The sequence below is a fragment of the Ammospiza caudacuta genome, chromosome 10 (assembly GCF_027887145.1).
Source record: "Ammospiza caudacuta isolate bAmmCau1 chromosome 10, bAmmCau1.pri, whole genome shotgun sequence".
Taxonomy (NCBI): domain Eukaryota; kingdom Metazoa; phylum Chordata; class Aves; order Passeriformes; family Passerellidae; genus Ammospiza; species Ammospiza caudacuta.
This window is the reverse complement of record NC_080602.1, coordinates 12,891,245-12,913,688: the sequence shown is the minus strand read 5'-3', so window position 1 is coordinate 12,913,688 and position 22,444 is coordinate 12,891,245. Positions and strand designations below refer to the sequence as shown.

The 22,444-nt window shown below is 39.3% G+C and overlaps 1 protein-coding gene across 3 annotated transcripts in view; it reads right to left on the bottom strand.

The window, feature by feature from the left end:
* Window positions 1-22,444, bottom strand: part of CIB2 (calcium and integrin binding family member 2) — a 36,597-nt gene that overhangs the window by 11,236 nt on the left and 2,917 nt on the right. For 2 of the 3 annotated variants that reach the window (XR_009275123.1, XM_058811579.1), the window contains exons 1-3: window positions 19,906-20,086; window positions 10,342-10,376; window positions 1,119-1,230 (exon numbers count right to left, since the gene is read on the bottom strand). Coding sequence is in view for 2 of the 3 variants with exons in the window: in XM_058811579.1 (XP_058667562.1) it covers window positions 1,119-1,230; window positions 10,342-10,376; window positions 19,906-19,956 (198 nt within the window). In the remaining variant the exon portion in view is untranslated. Of the gene's footprint in view, window positions 1-1,118; window positions 1,231-10,341; window positions 10,377-19,905; window positions 20,087-22,444 lie in introns of those variants that run through there. The other variant, XM_058811580.1, reaches the window with a different exon arrangement.

Genomic DNA, 22,444 nt, shown 5'->3' with positions numbered 1-22,444 from the left:
TTGCATGTGTTTAATGTTTCCATTTATATATTAAATGCTGGTCGAATACTTTTTAACACACTTTAACAAAACATGGTTCTTGTTCAATAAATTATATTATCCCAGAATCAAACATACAGCAAGTGTGGTATTAAAGGAACAAAGACTTCTGTAACCTTCAACTTGAAATCTAATTCAAATGTTTTTCCCTTCATGTTGACTTAGCATTCTCTACAAGTGAATGTCTAAAGCATGGCTTCTGCTTGTAAAATACCAGATATTTGAAAAAAAATACAATGCTAAGGAAGAATTTCTAGATCATTAAAATTAAGTGGAAAGCCATCAATTACAAGGTTTTTATAGCATTGTTCCTAAAAAGCTTAACAATGCTTCATGCAACTATCAGATTGAGCACATAATTGTTTCCACATTATAGTAATTTATAGACATCAGTTGACTAGCATGCATGAAAAATAGACTGTGTGACAAAACACAACATAATTCAATGACCTGTTTAAAAATAAATGCTAAGTCCACATTTGTCCCATTAAAACGATAAATTATCGAATTGTTGAACTGAGAATAAAAACAAATAGTGTCTCAATTTTTTTGCACTTATTGCCTTATACCTACTGCTTCTCTCATTTGCAGTTACATGGACTGTTTCTCCACTTCCTACCATGTAGTGTCTCCATGAAAACTCCTGATAATTAAGAAAAATAATATTTATTGTGCTTAAGTAGCTGAGAAAAAAAGGGAAAACCTTTACTTTTTATTAGCAATATTCTGCACATTGATAGCAAAATTCCTACAGACTGAGATAAGAACTTCAGATTTCCAACCAGCTCTTCATACAGAGATTCTTGTGGATACACGGCTTCTGCAGGGCATATACACAAAAAGCAAAGATTGCTAAATTTATTTCCTATTCGTTTCCTTTAACATCTACCCTAACTATCTCTGCAAGAAAGACATTCACCTGAATATTTTTCAGTTTCTGGGGCTGGTTTTGCCCTTGAACAATAACAGGAAGGGGAAGACAGCATGTCACAGCGTTTCTGGATATCAGTTTTGGAAAAAGGTCTAGCAGATGAGCTAGAGAAGTTAAGACACAGTTTGCAAGCAGTCAAAAGCGATACCTTCAGCTCAGGCATGTTTATTATAAGCTGCATAGGTAGTTTAACATCTGGGTCCTTTGTATAGTCCATGGGCACAACGTTTGGTGCCATTTCATAGTATCGGCCGTGCAACCTGTAAACAAGCAGAAACAAACAGCCAATAATCAATTTTAAATAACCAATTCCATTCAGACAGTAATCACCTACAAATTTGTCTTGCAGCTCTAATCATTAGTTTTAGTGCACAAGTCTGAGCCCACCAAATTGCCATCTTTCTGAAAGAAAGAGAGCTTTGATGCAGCATTCAGCAGCCACGTGTTTCTGTAACTGAGCAGAGTTTCACACTGTGTGTATGTAACATTTATGCACTGCCAGGTATGTGCACAGAAGGCTGAACCAAGGCATGTACTGCAAAATGTAATTCTTATTATATGTGGAAGTTAAGTCTTACACCTAATTCATAAACTGCTTAGGACAGCAAGTGCCCCTTTGTCATGTCCTATGTACTAACACAGTGTATTCTGATCTCTCAGTAGGGCATATGTACTACTTGTATACATTATAAAGCTATATCTTGTGACTTTCCTTTTAACAAAAAATCCTGCTTGCTCACTAGGCATACTAACAATTACATCTAGAGATTACTGTGTTTTAACAGCAGAATATAAACAAAACAGTAATACAGGAAGAAATGCCTCAGCAACCCCTTAATTTCTCCAGCTTTACCTGCAGCAGATCCGTACCCAACTGAACTACTTCAGGTTCCTGTGTGTAAATAAACTCAAAAACTAGGGTAAAATAATCTACAGGCATCTGTTTTCTCATTATTATGATGTGCCACAAAGAACACATAAAATGAAACATATTTTTTCTACATTGTAGGAAACTGATGTCCTTATCCTGCACAGCAATACCTTGTGCCTTACCAGAAATTGGATATCCACTATCTCAGCACATTTCAGCTGCTTACCACAGCTCACCCTGACATTTCGTAAATACTGTGTAATTCAAGATGCAATAGCCATTTCCCTCTCTAGCAATTGATTTCTCTATTGTAAACAGCAGCTAAAAAGATGCTTCTAAATACAACAGAAAAAACAACTTAAAAGCACTTGAAAACTTAAAAGAAAACAAAACTTTCAAGTCCAATGTCCATCTACGGGTTACCTACTTTTTTAAAAGCTAGAATACTGAAATGTTGTTCTACTCTTGAAGAAAATTAAGCACTCCTTATTGGCAAAACTTGACCGTTATGGACAACATTCAGAAAATCAGGAGCTGATGATTCCTGCTTATTTTAACTGTCAAGATTTCCTTCTTTACTTTATCTAATATTAGACTTGTCTCTTTAAAACATACAATATCAATGCAAAGTAAACCTGCCGCATCTTGCTGACAGAATTCACTATCCTGTCCACAGAAATTGCAATCTATTTATACTGAAGTTCAGCCATACCTTTTGGCAGCTGAAAGAAGGCTACTGCTCACAACTTCAGACTGACAGAAATGTCTGGAAGGCAGGTGCTGGACACAGAACCATGCAGGTAACTAACTGCAGATTTGAGGGTAGCTCTCATGTCCTGTTTTCCTCCCAGCTAACTCTGCTGTTAATTCACCAAATCGGTCAAAGATCTGTGGATGTAATAGCTTTCTATCTGAGTGGATTTCACACTAAAGCATCCAAATGAGTCTGTAGGAAGTGGCTCTGATCTAACTCCTGCAAACTAAATTACAGCAATAAAACACATCTTCCACATGCTTTTATCTGCAAGGATTCAGCAACTCTATTTGTCATAGCCTTATCACATGGCATGATTAGCATTTAAGACCATGAAAAGGGCCATAAGATTTCCCTATACCAAACATATAGTATATTGCACTTACTCCATGATCCTTTAAAATAATGAACAAAGAACCCCAACCAATAGAACAACCACAAAAGACAGTAACACCTTTTACTTCTGTAAGATCTTGATGCTGGAAGGTTCTTCAGGGACACTATGTCCTGTTTTATAATCAACTGGATGGCCAGTATCAAATACTGGATTTTGTAGAAAAAATAACAGACCTGCTTCAGCATCTTACGAAAACCACCTGTCATAAGGAAGGCAGTCCTTTTTGCTGAAGGTCCACCAAAACTCCTGTTCAGTTGAATAACTTATGTGGCATTGGGAGAATACTTTTTGGCAAGGAAGCAATACATGTCTGGTCAATTACTCTGTAACATGATGTAAAGCTCAGTAGACATCAGGGTTATTTACACCCATAATCCTCCTGCCTGTATGCAGTAGTTCACTACACCTTGTAGTGTGGTACATTATGACAAATCAGTAATGACTTCCCAAATGCTGCTCTCATTACTGACTGTTATCTCACATCTTCCGATAACATTAATTCCTAACTACAAATAGAGAAGAAACAAAGCTCTGGTAAAGGCTCTGATATTTCTCCTGTTTTGGAGAAGCAGAAGATTTTTCAGGTGACCTGAACACATCAGAGCAGTTGTGACCTAAAGGAAATGCTTTTTGTCCTTTTACTCAGCATGCCCTTCACAAAAAGCATGTCTGAAAACAACCTCAAACCTTTATCTGTCCTAGACACAGAAACATTTATGTCTTGTCAGGGAGGCAATGGAAAGTTTGCAGTGCTGTCTGAACACACAGACTTGGAAAAGCTGCCATTTTCATACAAAGACCATCATGTATATTCAGAAGCCCAAGACTAGCCTCACTGTCTTTGCAGCAATAACTACTACAGCTGTATTTCCTTTAAAAGTTTCTTCTGCATGCATGCAGAAACATTTTCCTGTTCCTGGCTGTGCTGTCTTTGTCAGCAGGATTCCTTATCAACATTGCATGGAAGTAGGAAATGAAAAATTTGCAGTGTCTTCCCTGCCACAAATGAGAGTGGGAGGGAATGTGGTGATAAATTTAATAGTAAATTTCATTAACTGATGATGCTCTTTCCCCACAGGTACTGGTATATATTTATGCTTCATGTACAACATTCAAGGATTAAGGCTGTGATTCTCTATCATTTTAATCCAGTCTAAACCCAGACTGCTGATCTGCCCTTGCAGAAATTTGAAGCCCACCAGCTACTCATGTCTCTTGTATAAGCACTAACATTTAAGAATGTGCAGTGAGGTTCAGGAAACTGATGCGTTTGAAAATAAAGACGTTTTCACAGTTAGCTCCTTGAGGTTACTGAAGCAGTTGTGACAGCAGCAGAAGAAAATGGGAGGTTAATTTTTCTATTAAATTAATCAATAAAGGCAGAACAAGACTTACCCCTGTAGACAGCAGTAGTTTTAAAATCAGCTGCCCATCAACCAATGAAAGTGCTGTGTTCAGAAAAAAGCCCACAACACAGTTTTGTCCCCACAGCCTACTTTTGATTGATGATAACTTTCATTTTACTACTTTGGGTCTTTTACATGGCAAAAGGTAGGTCAGAGTCTGTTCCCACTTCTTAAGGGTGAAGCATCCTAGAGTCAGCAAGGATGATGCTGTGGGAATTTGCTGGATATAGTTTGGGATGTCTCTTACAACAGAGCCTCCTGCTCTACCTGAATAGATTGAAAAAAAGAGATTTCTAAGCTTACACCCTGCAGCAACCATTCAAATTCACTATTGAATTTGGGAGGGAGTCAGACTGTAGCCAAGGTCACCAGTGGGTGTGTTAAAACACAGAGCAGCCCTTCCTTGGCCTGGTGTACATTCATCTCCAGCATTAAATGTAGTGACAACACATTACAGCTGGCTGAGCTGTCCTTTTAACAGGAACTCTGCACTGAAGGAGTGCTGAAGACAAAGGATAAAAGCTTGCAATGGCTCATTGATTAGAAATAAGGACAGGCTTTAAAGTGGCCTTTAGAAATGAATAAACATCTTCCTGGTTTGGGTCCCACAGCAACACTAACCTGATTTACGCTGTAAGGGGGAAACATTTTTATTCAGCAATATATATCCTATTTATTCCTGAGTAAAAGGGATGCATTCAAAAACTTGTGCATTGCACTCAATACCATCTCAAGGAGTAAATTCTAGATTGCTCGGCATTGTTCTGCACTGTCAGAAAAAAAATAGCAAATGGCTTAACTAGAGCAATGAAAGCAGGCAGTGAGTGCTGATGTCCCACCATGGGTTCCCAGGAGCCATGGCATGACCTGACTGTACACTTGTACAGGATGGAACAACGTGTGCCTGCAGCAAGACCACAAGTGCACAGCTGCTGTTCAGTTGTACTTTTGGTTATACACCACAATCAGAGCCATAGGCTCCTGTCCAGCTATTAGAGCTGAATGGAACAGCTGGAGAAGGACTTTGTGTAATACACAGAGAATTCACCACTCCAGAGACCAGCAGGAGAATTGACAAGTCAACATAAAGCCCTGGAAAGAGGCAGGTCTCATCAATCAGCCCTTCCAAGCACCTGAGACGGCTGGAAGTAAAAGAAGCAGCAGCACTGAAGATGAGACTGCACAGAATGCAGGACAGAATGCACTGATGGGAACTGATTTACAGCCCTTGCTGCAGAGGCTGTAGCCTGTACTGATGCAAATCAGTGAACTGCACATGCTCTCTTGTCCTGCAGTCCTTTAATGGACAGCTGGGGAACAGAGCTAGACAGACCAAAACCTACAGGTCTGCCACACAGGGAGAAAAAGTTGCTACAGCTCAAAAAGAAGGAGGTTCTTTAATCTGGGGCCTCTGTGGTAACTGATATAGCACTTGGAGGGTCTCAGATTTATGCCATACTTGCACAAACTGTTTTTGCAACAATAAATGTTAAATGTTACACATGGTAATGGAGGCATAAATCCCTGTGCTGCACCAATTCCTCAGTGAATTATTGCTTCCAAAGAATGCAAGAGGTTAGAACAGTCTATTAGAGAACGTGGTCTACCATGTGAAGCTGAAACCAAAATGACAGGAAACATGATACAAGGAAATTCAGTCAGAAACTGAAACCACAATTCACTGAATTGCCACAGTTTGACAAACAGGTAAAGAACAAAGGACAGTGAGAAACACAAGCAGAAAGAGTTGAAAGTTGCAGGAATTCTGTTACTGATATGCCTTTGCCCTTTTATGATTTCCAGTTGAAGTTATTTTCATTGTATCAATAAAATACAATAACTGGGCACTGAAATAATTTATAAAAAGGCAGCATAATAAGATGAGAAAAAGGGGATAGATGAGTCTTCTGCTAGTTTTAAGTTAGCAAGTATTTATTCGTTTTTGCAATGCAAAATGAAGCAGCACAAATTCATTTAAGAGAATACTACAAAAATATCCTCCCAAGTAATCTACAGTAAAATTACAAAGAAATTGTGAGAAATGTTTTTGGCAGACAATCTATAATACATTTATTCTAAATCTAGTTATAGTTATGAAAACTCTGACTTCCAATATATGTACCCTACTGTTCCCAGACCTACATGATGCATAGTGAGTATAGATAAGAACACTTCATAATGTTTTTCCTTCGTTGAATTGGCACTCAAACCCCTGCTCACAGGCATCTTTCTGCTGGTGATTCCAAGAATCACAGAGTGACTGAGATTGCCAGCAACTCCTGAGATGAATTGGTGCAACCTCCTGCCCAGCAAGGGCAGCTGGAGCAGGCTGCCACACTCAGAGGGCTTTTGAGTATCTGCAAGGCTGGAGATTCCAAACCTTGGCTGGGCAGCCTGTTCCAGTGCTTGGTCACCCTCACAGTGCTTTCCTGTGTTCAGGCAGAACCTCCTGTGTTTCTGTCTGTAGCCAGTGCCCCTTTTCCTGCCATGGGCCTCTGTCTCCTTTGCAGCCTCCAGATCTCAGCTCTCTCAGCCTTTCCTCATAGGAGAGTCCTCAGTTCCCTATCCATCTCAATGGCCCTTTGCCAGATGCTGGAGCAGCTGTACTGGGGAGCCCAGAACTGGAACATATCTGACTCCATGCAGATCAACACTGACAGGGATTCTCTCCTCTCAATCTGGCTTAAACATAATACAGGAAAAGTACAGGCACGGAAATACAGCGGCTGCCTAAAATCCTTTTTTTTTTCTTTTTCATTCATAGAGGATTCAGAAACATTTTTAACAACAAGAATGGTAACGTAATTATCAAGAAGATCAACAGTAGCCTCAGGATATATGTTCTTTGTGTGTATAGTTTCTTGCCTATAACTCAGGAATATTCCTAAGGGTATAGAGCTACTAATTTCATTCTTTTGGCTGATGCTTTTTCCTCCAAAGCTGACAATAGGGCAATTCCCCTTTCTACATACAAAATTTCAAACTCTTTAAAAGAAAAACAGGAGTTGTTTTCTAACTCCGCCCTCCTTTGTGTAGCAACTTGCTCCACAGCAAGCTGCCTCCCAAGCAGTTTGCTGCATTTGCTCCCTTATAAGGAAGCTTTCCAGACACTTGAAGGAGCCACTGCTTAATTCTCTAGCAGATTGCAGATTTAAAATCCAACATTCAGCTGGATTGGCTAGTAGGGTCCTGTCACCTCCCGTTTCACCCATCAAGAACGTACCATGAAACAGGCAGAGAAGGCAACAGAAGAACTATTTTTCTTCTACCAAAAGTTTCAAAGGTTTGCTGATATCCCAAATGGTGCCCAGCTTGGTCATTTAGTGCCATGTTCCCCTGGCAGTCTAACTAGGTTAAGTCACTCTCAGGTAATCCAATTTGAATTGACAACTTTTGTGCTTTTTGGCTAGGACAGACATCCAAAACCACCTGCATCTGAGTGCTTGTTTGGGTGCCAAACTGTGCCAGTCTACAGGGGGAAGCAGAAACAGATGGGCTGATGAACAGTTAAGCATTATTGATAGAGTGAAAGCTTGTTTGCCAGAAAATCAGATTTGTAAAAGTGACTAAGAGAAATAATGCCTTATGAGAGACAACTCAACCATTTGTTCCCATTTACAATCACAAGAGAGGCACATTATACAGATTCATTGCTGTAACTACAGTGGTTTTTCCTACTTTTCTTCACATAATTTTTTTCTTTTTATTCCTGTTCCTCTCTACAGGATGTTTTCCAGGATAACAAATCTTTTTTAAATTGTGATGCCCAAAACTGGACAGTCTATTCCTACTGAGGTCACAGTACTGCTAACTGGAATTCTCCATTTTATAAACACTGCTGAGGCTAATGCATTTTAGAAATGCATTTCTCTTTTTTGCAAGAGTATTGTGGGGCTGGTGTTGTTAAAATGCTGCTCACTTTGCTCAGATCACTAACCCCCCAGCCCATTATTTTGATACACTCCATTCTGCACTTCCAATTTTTTTCTCAGTTCTTAGGACTTGAGTGTGTGAATTTTCTTTTGCTCACTTTGACTCCAGTAATTCCTTTAACACACTCAGTACTGTTGAAAAAGCTCATCTCAATCTTCATAGCATCTGCAACTCACTTCACCTCAATGTTTCTTACCATTCTCACCAATTTTCTATGTTCAGGAGTATTTTGACCAAGAGTTCAGTGCACTTACACAAGTAGAAAAGACCAACTACAAACTGGAATATGTAGAATTCTTTACCAAAAGAAAGACACGTTGCAACTTCTCCTTTTCTCTGACTTACAAAAGCAGATACTCACAGAAAGATTTGCTTTTAACAAATCCACAGTGGCTGCCTCTGAGCATGTATTAAGTTCTAGGCACTTACAGATTGATTGTCTACCAGTGTGTTCTGGCATCTCTCCATGCAGAAAAGTTGTGTCTTGAAGCTACACACATTGGTCTGAATTTCCACATTCTCCATAAGAAAACTGGGGGATGCTTTCAAAGCCCTAACACCACCAAAGCAACCAGTAAAAGCTCTAAAAATTTGTCAGCTGTCCTATTAATATTTTAGATAATGTTTTGAGTCAGTGATAACATAAATGTGTCTACAATAACCAACATTCTTTAATATGTTCTTGCCCTGGGCCCATGACTGAATGCTCATAGCTCTGATCAACACTTCCAAAAATTAACCATCTTTAACCAAGACCTAGGAGTGTATTTAGGTTTTCTGGTGATAAACAGCTATCAAACACCAATAGTGAGCTATGGTTTCTATTTTTCTCTTTCACCAGACACACTTGCCTCTGCTGCAGTCTTACCTTATATTTTTTCCTACATTCATTTTCAGCATTTTGTGTTAAACTTTTCTTCACTTATTAATTTACATTTTTCTATTTTTCTAATAATTTGCACATTATTCACACTCAGATTACTAATCAAAAAATGTGTCTTCAACCCCTCTGACCACAGCCTGTATTTATGTTGACTTGAGCTGCTGTTGACACCAAAGCCTTGCACTCTAAAGTCAGTATGCAAGTCAATCTGACAGCTTACTGGTAGGGAAATGCTCTCTTCATTCTCAGTTGCATTTGCCTACTGTGGCTCTCATGCCAGCTTTGGCACTCATCTGATCCTTCAGAGAGCTGATTCAGCTTATTAAACCAGCAGAAAAGCGATTTACTGTTGTTTGGGGTTTTGATGGGCTACTTTCCCTGTAGGGACAGATAAAAACACTTAGCCCATTTCACCTAATTGCAGTCTCACGCTGGTTTACATCAGTTTATAGCAACCTAAATTGAAGGTGCCACATTCATTCCTTCATCCCCACCTACACAACAGTCATTAACAGCCATGCAAATGGATGGTGAGACAGACAGGGCTTTCTTTTTTTATCTTTTTGTAAGGTTGCTCCTTGTTGGATCATCTCACTGAAGTTGCAGCTGCACAAGAAATTCAGTTCAGCCTCAAGAGGACTCACCCTGCATTTCCTCCATATCAGCCTGTGAGCATCCTGTGAGCAGGGTAAATGAGTGCCCAGCAGTACCTGGCTGCCCCTTCACTGAGACAGGGAGATGCTAAATCAGTAAGTGCTAATCAACCACGGAGTTATAACCCATTTTATTCCTGCTCATTAAAACTTCACTTCATAAATGTAGAAACACCTCTGGATTCTACACTGACTGCAGGATGTGTCCTCACTGGTATCACTGAGCAGAAAAGCAGCAAATCCCTTTCATACAAGTCACTGGCTCAACCTAAAATAGTCTATGATACACTTTAAGCTAATCACCACCTTATGACAATTATACATTATAAGTGCACCATAAATCCAATCCTACTCTATTCTTTACAATTAATTCCTGCAGAATAACAGGCTTTATCTGGTTTCCTCACAAGTCAGATAAAAAGATTCAGCCCCTTCCACATGGCTCACAAAGGAGAAATTTAAGAGTTTACTTACCGAAGGATTTCCTTCCGAGTGAAGAACGTGCAGTCCTGTTAAAGAAACAAAATATGTCATTGTGCTACAGAAATATTGAAAACAACTGCAAAGAGTTATTTCTCAACCTTTTGGAAGGAAACTCAGATCTGACAGGGAAACATTAAAGATGTCATTTGGGTGCCATCTACATTTGATTCAGAAAGCAATATACACTATAAAATAGCAGAAATATTTCAAGGATAGGCCTATCAGTAAAAAGAAAGATATTGATAATGTGATAGTTCAGGAGGAAAAACCAGTTTGTGAGATACTTCTCCAATGTGGAATGACCAGACCAGAAACAAAATTAAATCTAAAATAGAAGGTATATGCCAAAAGTATTAATTAAAAGAATATGGAAAACTACAAACAACAATCTGTTGTGGATGACAAAAACTGTCTTCTTACTTTAAGTATCCCCCTGCTGGAGATAACTGGAGACAATTATTTATTTTAATAATAAAATTATGTGGTTATTTATTAGTTATTAACCCTTTTTCCTAACAATCAGTTTGCACTGTGGTCACTTTGCTGAAGGCTGCAAACTCCTCTCTTTTAGGAGCATGGATAAATGGATAGCCCTTGCCCCAAACAGCAGCAAACCATTCAGCTCTCCCTGTGCTATCACAGAACTAGAAATAACTAACATGCAAAAGTAGAGCTTGCTGGACTTGAGAGAAGAGCATACAAACATTCACTTACTTTCTAAATAGCTCTGTGATGTGACTAAATTGACATTGGCTTAATTAACTTAATGAACATTTCTTTTATACTAGAATTCAAACACTTCACCAAAGAACCAGAATATGAGCAGTGGCAGAGTTTGCATTTCGTGCCTTTCTACTTCAGTCACAAAAAAGCCCATATAATTTCAGGTGCTGTGAGGAAACAGTAATCAGTCCCATCCCATTCAAAAACAATCCCTTAATCTCCACTCTTATCTAGTATGCATTTAATGGAAATTCTGCCCTGCATCCAAGACTAGTAACACTAGTAGTAATGAAATATTTGATAATCAGTTGAGAACATCATTCATCGATTCAGAGAATATGTAACTTGATCTTCAAGCCAGCTCCTGAGGGTGTATATATAGGGGGCAGCCACCAACACAGAAAATTCTTCCTGATTACCCACCTCTCTCACAGGCCCATGTGATGTGGCAGGGCCTTTGCCTAACCATTCAGATCTTTGTAATTGCCCCCCTTTAATGGAAAGATATTTAGAATATATCATCGTTTAAAATCAGCTTGTGTCAAGACAACACTATCAGACTTGGTAAGTCATCCTTAAAGGGTACATACAAGTACTTTGTCTCTACAAGTCCTGCTCTTCAGTCAACCAGTGAAAAAGTATTTCTTTCTCAAGATGAGACTCATTGGGGCTAAATGCCTGCTTCTTCCAAGGAGGGGAGAAGCAAAGGATCCCTTGCTGGCAGAAGCGAACAGCCCGTCTCGGGTGTCCAGGAACGCGATCGGCCCTGCAGGTATCAATTATTGAGCTGCCTCGCTCTCCTCCATGCAAAGTGCCCAGAGCAGCAGCTCTTCCTTCAGTGGATTGAGCAGCTACAAAGCCCAGGAGGAAGCACCTTGGGAGCTGCTGACACTGATGTCACATTGTCTGTAACTGCACAAAGTGACATTGGAGCCAGCTGGTCAAGTCTTCCTTAATTCCACACAATCAACTCAGTCAAACTGTCACTTAAAGGTGCTTCATTTACTAAGAAAGGGCAGGTGTAATCTCACAAATAACTGCAATGCCCTCAGCAGCAATCATCTGTAATTATACAGGCTGGGGAAAACAGCAGCCACTTAACTAGACAGCTGACAGGAAAGCAATATACAAATGGAGACAAAGATTAAAAGGAAAAGTTATCTTTACCTTGCAAAAGTCCTGCAAAAACGCTATTGGAAGACAAACTAGGTCAGATAATGAACCATTTTTGCTGCCAGTCCACACATTTTTTATATTTTATTCTGAGTTTCATCATGATGCTGACAATAAACACTGCTGCCTGCCTGGTTTTTGATCAACAAGTTTTTTACTAATGTAACCGAAATCCCCAGAGGTTTTGCTACTGAAAACCTCTATAGCAGAAGCAGTTGCAACTATCTATCTGACCGCTGTTACTGACAGCTCTATTTCAATTACACCTGCCAATTGCATGGAATTGTCAGGGATGAAGGTTGCCAAAAAAATTTTAAGAATGGTCTCACTCTTAAGAGAGATCTTAAAACTACAAACTCACTGTGACCTGGCCTAAACTCTTGATCCAGCCAGATGATACCAGCTATGAAACAGTTTACCATAAAAAAGCCTGTCTGGTGTCAAACGGCAAGTGCAAAACCACAGCTCTGATAGGGAAGTGCAGCCATCCCCCTTGCTTCCCCCACCATTTATTTCTGCCTGTTCCTTTATGCAGACTTCACCTTGATGAACAGAATAACTGCATCAGAGAACTCTGAAGGAAGGAACTAATGTGTTTGTAAATGAACCTAGCAATAATGGACACACTTTCAGCTTGGATCATTTCCTTTTAGTGACTTAGAATGCAGCGTTGGCAGTGCTGGTACAAGAGACAAAGGTGAAACAAGTATCTATTGATGGTAGGAAAGGGGCGCAGGACTGAGTTAATTTTCCTTTTTTTTTTTGAAATCACAGCCCTCAGTTGGATTAAAATCATGATGGAAAAAAGGTCTAAATAACATAATTACATTTTATAGTTGCTGGAACTTCAGCAATTTAATTCCAATTTAATTAAAGACTTTTGGCCAAAGAAACACGGAGGTGAATCATCCAATTTTCTTTGGCTACTTCATTCATACAGAAAAATACATAATGAAGGACAAGAAATAGTAAATTAACATGTTAAATTCACTCTCTCATAAGGAAAGGTGAAGCTGGCTCTGGAAAGCATTTGTCATTGTCATTTGTCATTTGTCATTGTCATGATAACTTTGATTTTCCTGCAAGCCAGAGATATCACAGAACACATTTGCTATTTTGTGGATTGTATTTGAGTTTACCAAGAGCATAAAAAGCAACCTGTCTGTTCTGTCTGGACACTAAGATGTCTGGTCCTGCTAGAAAAGCAGAAACTGAATACAAAACAAATATTACCAGAGTTTTCATAATTCTTATCAGTTCAGCATTATGGCAAGAATTGATCCTGGGAATTATTGCATTTATTTCCAGTGCTATACAATGGCCTGAAAAACTTCTGCTAACAGGCCCTCAGGGGCTGTAGCTTCTTGAGAACAGAGGCTTTGCCTTGACAGCTCACTTATTGCAGCCCCTGAGAACAAACATGCACCTTTTCCAAGATCAACTCTCCTGCTCAGTCTGTCCTCATGCCCTTAATAATCCATTAAATTACAAGTCCAACATGGGATCACTGATGGTTGTTTGGAGGTAAGATACCACTAAAACAAATCTGCAATTATCTAATTAACATCTTGTAACAATGTGAATAAAACTAAGCAAACAGAAAAGACACTTCCCATTGATTTCCAGGAGATCATGATCTTGTATAATGGGACTTGATTCTCAAATTTAGCATTTAGATGGCTTAACTACTTCTTAAAATACTTTGCAGATAGAAGGGGCAGACAGCTGGTGCATTTAGGTTCCATGGGTAGCTTGGCTCATGGCTGGTAATTGGACTTTCTGCAAGTCACTCAGCATTGCTTGTTCACAGAATATCACAGAATATCACAGAATTTCTAGGTTGGAAGAGACCTTTAAGCTCATCGAGTCCAACCCATGTTCTAACACCTTGACTAGATCATGGCACCAAGTGCCACATCCAGTCTTTTGTTAAGTGCAGTTAACAGTCTCTGCTCTTAAAACTTAATTTTTACAGCAGAGCAGCATGCACATGCTGTTAGTTTTATTCTTTTATTTCCTATGTCAGATGAATGCAGATTTATGACAGAACAGCCTGAAATATGGGGGTCCAACACCTTGTCCAGTCATCTGCAGGACTTGACTGCAAACTCCTTGGTTGGTTCTGCTTTGCACTGAGTTCTACAGTGATTTGAACAAAGCAAAAAAGGAGAGAGAGATGCTCTGACAATGCTGCTACTGAACTGTCTGCAGAGTGTCCATCCAGCACACCAGGAGGTGTGGCTCCACTCAGCCCATGCCAGTTCCTGAGAGCAGCACCCAGCTTGTGAATGGCAACAGAGCCCAGTGAATGGGAGGTTACCAATCACCACTCCCAGAAACAAGCACTGTGCATGAGGTACAGCTCTGGAACAAAGCTAACTTCATGGCAGTATGCAAAACATCCCTCTACAGAACAAAAACTGGAGAAATGAACAACAGACTGGAAGAATAGACATACACAAATATGCTGTGAAACAGTATTTCTGAAAGTCATTAAATGCATATTTCTCTTCTAAGAAAATACATATATATTCTGCTTTGTATATGTATAGTTTCATAAGGTCAGGTTTACTTTGATCCTGGAACACCTTAATTGGAAACTTTTATAAATACAAAAATAATATTAATCAGTCTTATAAAATCACTGCAAATTAAAAAAACCCAGCTTCAAAGATAATGCAGATACTGTAAACTATAGCTACCTGAGAGAGCAGCTCTTAAAAAATGCTAGCTATTAGATGCTGCAGCACCTTAAAGGGTAATAGTTAAAGCAAATGACTTCAGAGGTTTCATTTTTAAAATTGCAAATGACATTTTGTACTGTGCCAAAGTACAAAATGTGTGTAAGAGCATTTAATCAAAACATCATCCTGTGAAGCAACCAATCAAGAATCTGGTACCAGACAGGAGCAAATGAACTCTTATGTAAGATCTATTATTAACTCTGTTCTAGCAATGTTTTACAAATGCAATACTTTTGTTCTACATTCCACATAACTAAGACTGGCTTGGAGTTGTGCAAGACTGAGTCTGCCACATATTTATGTATTTTCATCACTGTTAGTGTATAAAGAGTTAACAGAGCCAATGAGTTAAAAATGCTGTTTGCATCAGAGCACCAATGAAAATTTTACCACACAGCTCATCCTTACTTGTCATCATATATATTCACAATTACACTCAAACCAACCCAAACACCCACTGAGTTTCAGAAGGAAAAAATCTGCATCTGTAAGAACCTGTTTACATATTCATATGGCAACAGGGCAGTAAAAACAAGTCAGACATTAGCAAGGACTGAAAAAAAGCAAACTGCCAACAAAAGTAATTTTGCTCAATCTACAGATGCACCAAATGGTAACATGAAACAAGAACCTGACAAAAGATATTTTCACAGAAAACTTTATGCTACTTTTACTTGCACAATAACAGCAATACTGTATCAAATGAAAAATACTTTTTACAGAAGATTCTGGGGAACCTATGAATGCACTTCTTGTATTCTTGTAAAGGATTAAATTTCCAAGACCCTGGATGAAGTCTGGATGGCTTTTTAAAAGATAGCTTGATGAACCTGTTTTACTTTACAAATGGTGTTTCTTGACAGAACATAACTTGTTCAATCTGGTTTAGATTAATGCTCATGAAATATAGTTGAATTGCACTTTGACATCAATTTTGATAAAAGGAAAAAGTGAGCTCTGTAATAGAGAAATTCTTGTGTAAAAGAAGAAAGTCATTACTTCATTGTACTATATTGTATTGCAGTATTGCCTATAAGACTGCCAGGGTAAACATCAGTTTGTTTTGAGACTGCATTAAATAATGCAGAGTAAACAATACCATTAATGAACAAATACAAATGGCTTGCAATAAAACCAGTAATATGCTTTATTATCTCTAGGTTCTAGAAGGGAAATAAAACAAACAAACAAAAGGATCACTGAAGTTGTACTGAATTCAGATCTCTTGATTCAAGTAATCCCAGAAAAGGAAATGAGATTGACGGAACAGTGCAGGAGTTTGTCCACAACCCAAGTACAGTTTCTCTGCATTTCCTACCCAATATAATTGTTTTACAGTTAGAAATGCTGTGCATTGAGGTGAATAAATGGCTCTGAATGAATCAGTAAGTTGCTTTACAGCATACTTGTATTTTCCATTGCTTCAAGCATCTGTACACACTCAAAACACCCTAAAATTTCAGTTAATTTTCTTTTCTCAATATGACCTCCAAAATCTGTAGGCAGCTTTTAAAATCTTAATTTTCAAATGTTCTTTTATTGCAACGAAACCCATCTTTCTTGCCTATCAATACTTACCTTCTCCCTCACCAGACCTTGGTTAGATTTCACATTTTCTGTATTAAAAAAGGGCATAAGAATCATAAATGCCCAGTAAAATTCCTTTTCTTAGAAGGCCAGTATTTTAAATGATGTGAATCACCATGAGCAACCCAGTGCTACCAAAAGCCTAATTTGCAAAACATTTCACCAATCTTCTGAAAATGTAAAGAGCTGCCAACAAGAACACTCATAATAACAGGTGATATGATCTTAATAGCAGGTGTTAGGACAAGGTGTTAGCCTGGAAAGCTGAAAATTTATTTTCTTTACTTTGCCTCTACCTACTTGAATTTAAAAAACAAACAAATCTGATTGGTTTAGTATTATCAAGTTCTATCACAGGTCTCTTGTACAAAGAGTTTCAGCTGGCTACCAAACTTAATGAAGAGCATTTAAAAATTGTCCATTGAAAACACTGAGGTGTTTTCAATCCTGTGGGTGACCACATATACAATTCTTTAATTAAAGTCAAAAGTTCTGCTGACAACTGGCTTTTCAATATGACAATTTACATGCAAAAAAGGTGCATATATAGGCTTTTCAGAAAGTTTTAGATAAATCAAACTATTTGATTTCTTTTATTTCATTAATATCACACTAATGACCTGAGATTTATGTATGCCAGCTTTTCAAGCAGGTGCTTTTTCTGCAGCTTAATCTTCAGTCTCTAAAGCTAAAGACACTTGTGCAGGTTTTACCATACTTTAGGCACAGAAACTTCTCACGTTTTCACCTCATAGCGTATTTTATAGAACAAGCACATAAAACACAATGAATTTTTTTAAATTATAAAAATTTTCCACCTGAAACAATATTAGGTGCTATAAGCTCAAAGCAATTTGTACAAAAGACAGAAATAATAGAAGGGACAACCAGACAATACAATGTCCAGAAACAGATTTCAATAAGGAAATTATAAGGCTAACCATGAGGTGAGTGAGGTTTTGAACAGTCTACCAATAGGAACTGTGAGGAAGTAAAAAAAAAAGAACAACCATGATAAATTTTACAAAAAAGATCGACACTTTTGCTTCTGAATGCTGATACTAGGAACACTGTACTACTGTTCATAGTATCACTGGACCACTGTTGTAAGGAGTACAGAACTAACTCACAGACACATAAATTCACAAGAAACTGCTTTAGGGGGAAAAAAAAAGACTCAATGATCAATTTATAAAAGCAATTTATATGTAGATGCCTTCCTAGTCACTGGGGTACAGATGTGCACAACAGACTGTTGCAAAGTGGACTGTGGTACACAGTGTTTTACTTTGGCCCATGGTTTAGAGGCCCTGGTAACTCAGCTGCTGGCTCAAGACATGAAAAACCTGCACTAAAAAATTATGGAAACATGGCCCCCTTCTTCCTTTTTCTATTCTGAAGAAATGCCACAAATGAGAAGATGGCAGGTAAGATGGCAAATTCCAAGCCAAACAGCTCCAGGTACAAAGTGCTGTCTCCCCCAGGACGGTGTGGAGAGGCAAGAGCTCTCTGTGTGGGTGGCTCCAGCAGCCAGCCCAGGATCTTTTTGTTTAAAAGACGAGAGAGAGATGCAAAACTAATAAATCAGAGGCAAATCACCATCAAAATTATGTCTTTATCTGATTCTTCACAGCATGAAGCTAATACTTCTTCCTGACAAATTCTACAGGCTAGTTATTGTCCTGAAACCTGTTATTTTATGGTACTTGCCAAACATAGTCAAAAACTGTCTAGCTCTACACTAATGAACTGCAAGTCTGCCTGTAACAGAGAAATCCCAAAGGCGACTCAATCCACTGGGCCAAACTCCTGCCAGGCTTTGAGATCAATTACCCAGCATTATGAAAGGCAGGGGCTGCAAAAGCCATTAGAGAGAGGCAATTTCTACATGAAGAGCACTGAATTAGGGATGACATTTCAGCTCTTGCATTTGCCAGTTTATGTCAAGAGGATAACATTAATTACATTTGGATTTTGTTTTCTTTCACTGCAGTTGTGCTCTGCTTTGTGTTCACTTCTATTGTTAGTAGGGAGACTGGTGCTTCACAGATCTTTGATTTCTCTCTCTCCTCTCCAGCAGGGATGCGAAAAAGCTTTTTTGGATCTTGGACTGTTAAGTCTAAGATCATTAATTTAGATTAATGCATTACAGTCTGCTGGTGAGAAGTGTAACAAAGTGGAAATTAAGAAGGCCCACTGTCACATGTCCTACAATGACAAAAAACCCCACTAGGTACTTATAAAAGCATTTAGTTTATGCCTTATTTTCAGTGTGGGATAACAGTTGTAACCATTTTATCATATACACCTGGCCTCACCCCATGGCTCAGTATTTACACCTCTGACAAGTCCACGTAGTTTTGGCAACGAATTGAAATAAAATTAGTAACTAAAAATAATAGATTCTACTTCAATAGTTTTAATCAAAGATCACAAAGGTAAAATGTTATTAAGTTACTCAGTCCCTTAAGGGTCTATCTTTAGTTTATCACAAGATAAACTAAATCTTGATTTCCTGTGCTGCTAATTCAATGTTTATCACTTCATGTAGAAGAAAAGGGCAATACAGCCAGCCCTGGCTGCCTCTCTTAATAAGTAGTTAGCTGCCTCCTTCTTGAGCACACTTCTACTCAATGCTTTGCTCCACTGTATTTTCAGAAACTTGTTCAAGATGCCCACTGGGCAGACAGCTTCCTGAAATTCATTTCAGTGAGATTTGCAGCATGCTGAAACATGACTAAAAATATGTTTTAGGAGGAGATCCTTTTTTTTTCTTTTTACCCTATTTAAAAGCAGTTTATACAATGTTAAGTAAATAAAGAAGTACCAAATTACCCCTGAGATGAAATGCCCACTTACTTTCGATGAGGTAAGAAACTGTTTTCCAGGAGTGGATACAAGTATGACAACACCTATTCTGGAATTACACTAAGCATATTTCTCTGACTCATCCTTAGGAGAAGTGAATTTAGACAAGACCTATTTTATTCCTTTCTGCTCTATTGTCAGCAAAAGGCATCGGGTGGAGAAGGTGCTACACTTTTGTCCAGCTAGTCACAATCTTTATTCTGCTTCCTAGTTCAGACACTGAGGATGTGACCATTCTCCCTCTATACAGAGAGGGAATTAAATTAATATATTCAATAACCCAGCCTTAGAATATTATTACAGCTGCTGGAAGGAACAGTAGAATATATACATGCAGGTTAGAAAGAAAGTCTTCAATTATATTGGAAAAAAACCACTCCCCACACCAAACAAAAACCCAAATTATAAACATACGTAGATTACTCCCTTTCATCCCCGAATGCAAACCAAGATATCCTACCTGGTAGGCATCTAGCTGTTCATCAGTAAATATTGTTTGCTTATTGCCCATCTTAGATGAGGAATTCTTCCTCTCGGCAAATGCATCCCATTAGAAGTAGCTGGATTCCTCTGTATTGTAGGCATTTAGAGCACGTATACTCCGTGAGTGTGCTGAAAAAATCCCAGAGCCTGCATTGAACTGGCTTGGATTGCACCTGCCCAGTGAGGAAGGACACAGTCTGGGAAATCTTTCCAAAGGCTTGACTGGAGTGTGCCAGGAAGGGAAGTGTTAAAATCACAGGCAGGTGTCGTGCAAAACCAGGGATACCAATCTGCCCCTTTTCAGATGCTTTTCTAAGAGGCATACGGAGCTTTTATAACCCAAACCCCGAGCAGCAGCTCCCAGCAGAACGCAGCTCTCTCCTCTCGGGGTCTCACTCAGGGCGCTCCTCACGGCACCTCCAGGTTTTGGAGCAGCTCTGCGTCAGCCGGTGGCGCTGCCCAGCGCAGCCGTATTGCCGGGCACCCCAGCCAGCCTGGGCACAGGGGAGCGCATGGGGAGACAGAGCTCCGGCGGCTCCGAGAGCTGCCCTGCCTGCCCCGGGCTGCCCGGGGAGCGCGGCTGGGCGCAGCCCCACCGTGTCCTACATCAGCCCCACTCATCAGCCCCACCGTGTCCTACATCAGCCCCACCGTGTCCTACATCAGCCCCACTCATCAGCCCCACCGTGTCCTACATCAGCCTCACCGTGTCCTACATCAGCCTCACCGTGTCCTACATCAGCCCCACCGTGTCCTACATCAGCCCCACCGTGTCCTACATCAGCCCCACCGTGTCCTACATCAGCCCCACCGTGTCCTACATCAGCCCCGCTCCCGCACCAGCTGCCGCGGGAAACACTCGTGTCTGCACCGTGCCTAGCGAGGATGCGAGTTCACCCCCAAAGGTACCAAACTGCCGGTTACAGCACTGAACACAAGGACTCCTTCGCACACGAACTAAATTTTTGAAGTAGTTAGACGCTATCCTCCCTCCTTCGGCTCAAGCAAGCACAGCTGGGAAGGAAAAAACTCTAGCACAGCCTAAAGCAAAGGCAGAAAGTGCCAGTAGAGGGCTCACGGTGTGATTTAGCGCACCACAACCCTACTGACGGGAAAGTAAAAAAAATAAAAGAGTATCTATGAGAAGCAGACAGACAAAATCATATTATCCGACATCTGCAGAATGATAAGCTCTTATAACAAAAGCAGGAAGAAGTCTGAGTGAGAAAGGATGAAGGGCCCATTATAAGCTCACTTTCCATTCAGGCACATTGGAACAGAACAGGGTAAAATTTCCAACTTGTTTATTTGTAGTCTGCCAATGGTCAATATTCCCTCATCAAGATAGCAAGTTTAATAAAAACACTTGGAGAATTATCGTGTGCTTTTTCCTACAGCTCCTAATGATCCTGGCCTGATAGCAGGATTGGATAATAGGAGTTCACTTCACCTTGGCATGTAACAACAAGCATTTAAAAGTAATAGCGAAAGCAAATATATTGTATACATAGTAAAAACATCCTATGAAGTGTGTTGGATGAGTAGTAAAAACATTCTAAAAAGTGCTGAACCACAGACTGTTGTAAGAGATGGCTTATTCAAATTATAAGATTTAGAAATGCAGGTTTGATTAGCTGCAAACCAGCACTGCCCTGAGCTACAAAAATTACAAGGTATAACCCATATACAAAATAAATGCCTTGGGATGAGGATGTAGGCAATAAGACTTATTAGCAATAAGCAAACATCAGAATTGTAACATCAAAGAATGTATTCTAGCCATACAGCATATTGCAGCAGAGTTTCAAAATAAGAGGGAAGAAGCTAGAGTAGTAAGGAAAATACAAACAGAATGATTTACCATCAGACCAACACAGCAGCAAGCACCTGTTCAAATACCATACAGTTGTAGTGACTGTCACATGGCAAAACCCATCTCTGTTTCCCCAGCCACTGGTGCTTTTTTTCTCCTTTTCACTGGTGTGTAGCATTGGATTCCTACTAGGTTCCAAAAAGTTCTCCGCAGATAAGTCAGAACAATAAAAATAATTTTTAAAAATCTGCAAAATACAGTATTTCAATTTTTTTAAATCAAAACAACCAACAATCTATAAGGGCCCCTTGAAACTAAGAACTTGTACTGTTCTGAAAGTTCTTACCTGTCCTCAACTCTGAATGAGCTCCATCATTGGTTTTAGTGGTTATACATATAATTAAGCATAGTTAATATCTCTGATCTGGTGCTACTCAAATGCAAGAGATAACAGCTGCTCTCAATCAGACCAGACCAATACTTAGGCAAGTGATTTGCATGAAATGGCATTCCATTCACAGCCACCTACTTCAAGCTGCCCATCTATGCAAATCAGATTAAGTATAAATGGCCAAATTACCTCTAATGTCATTATACACAAGTTAATCATCAGCAGGGGTGGATATGGCTCAGTATCTTTTAATCTTGTGATTCTGTACGCTTAACAACACTCCTACAGTGAAAAGCTGACATCCCATCTCTT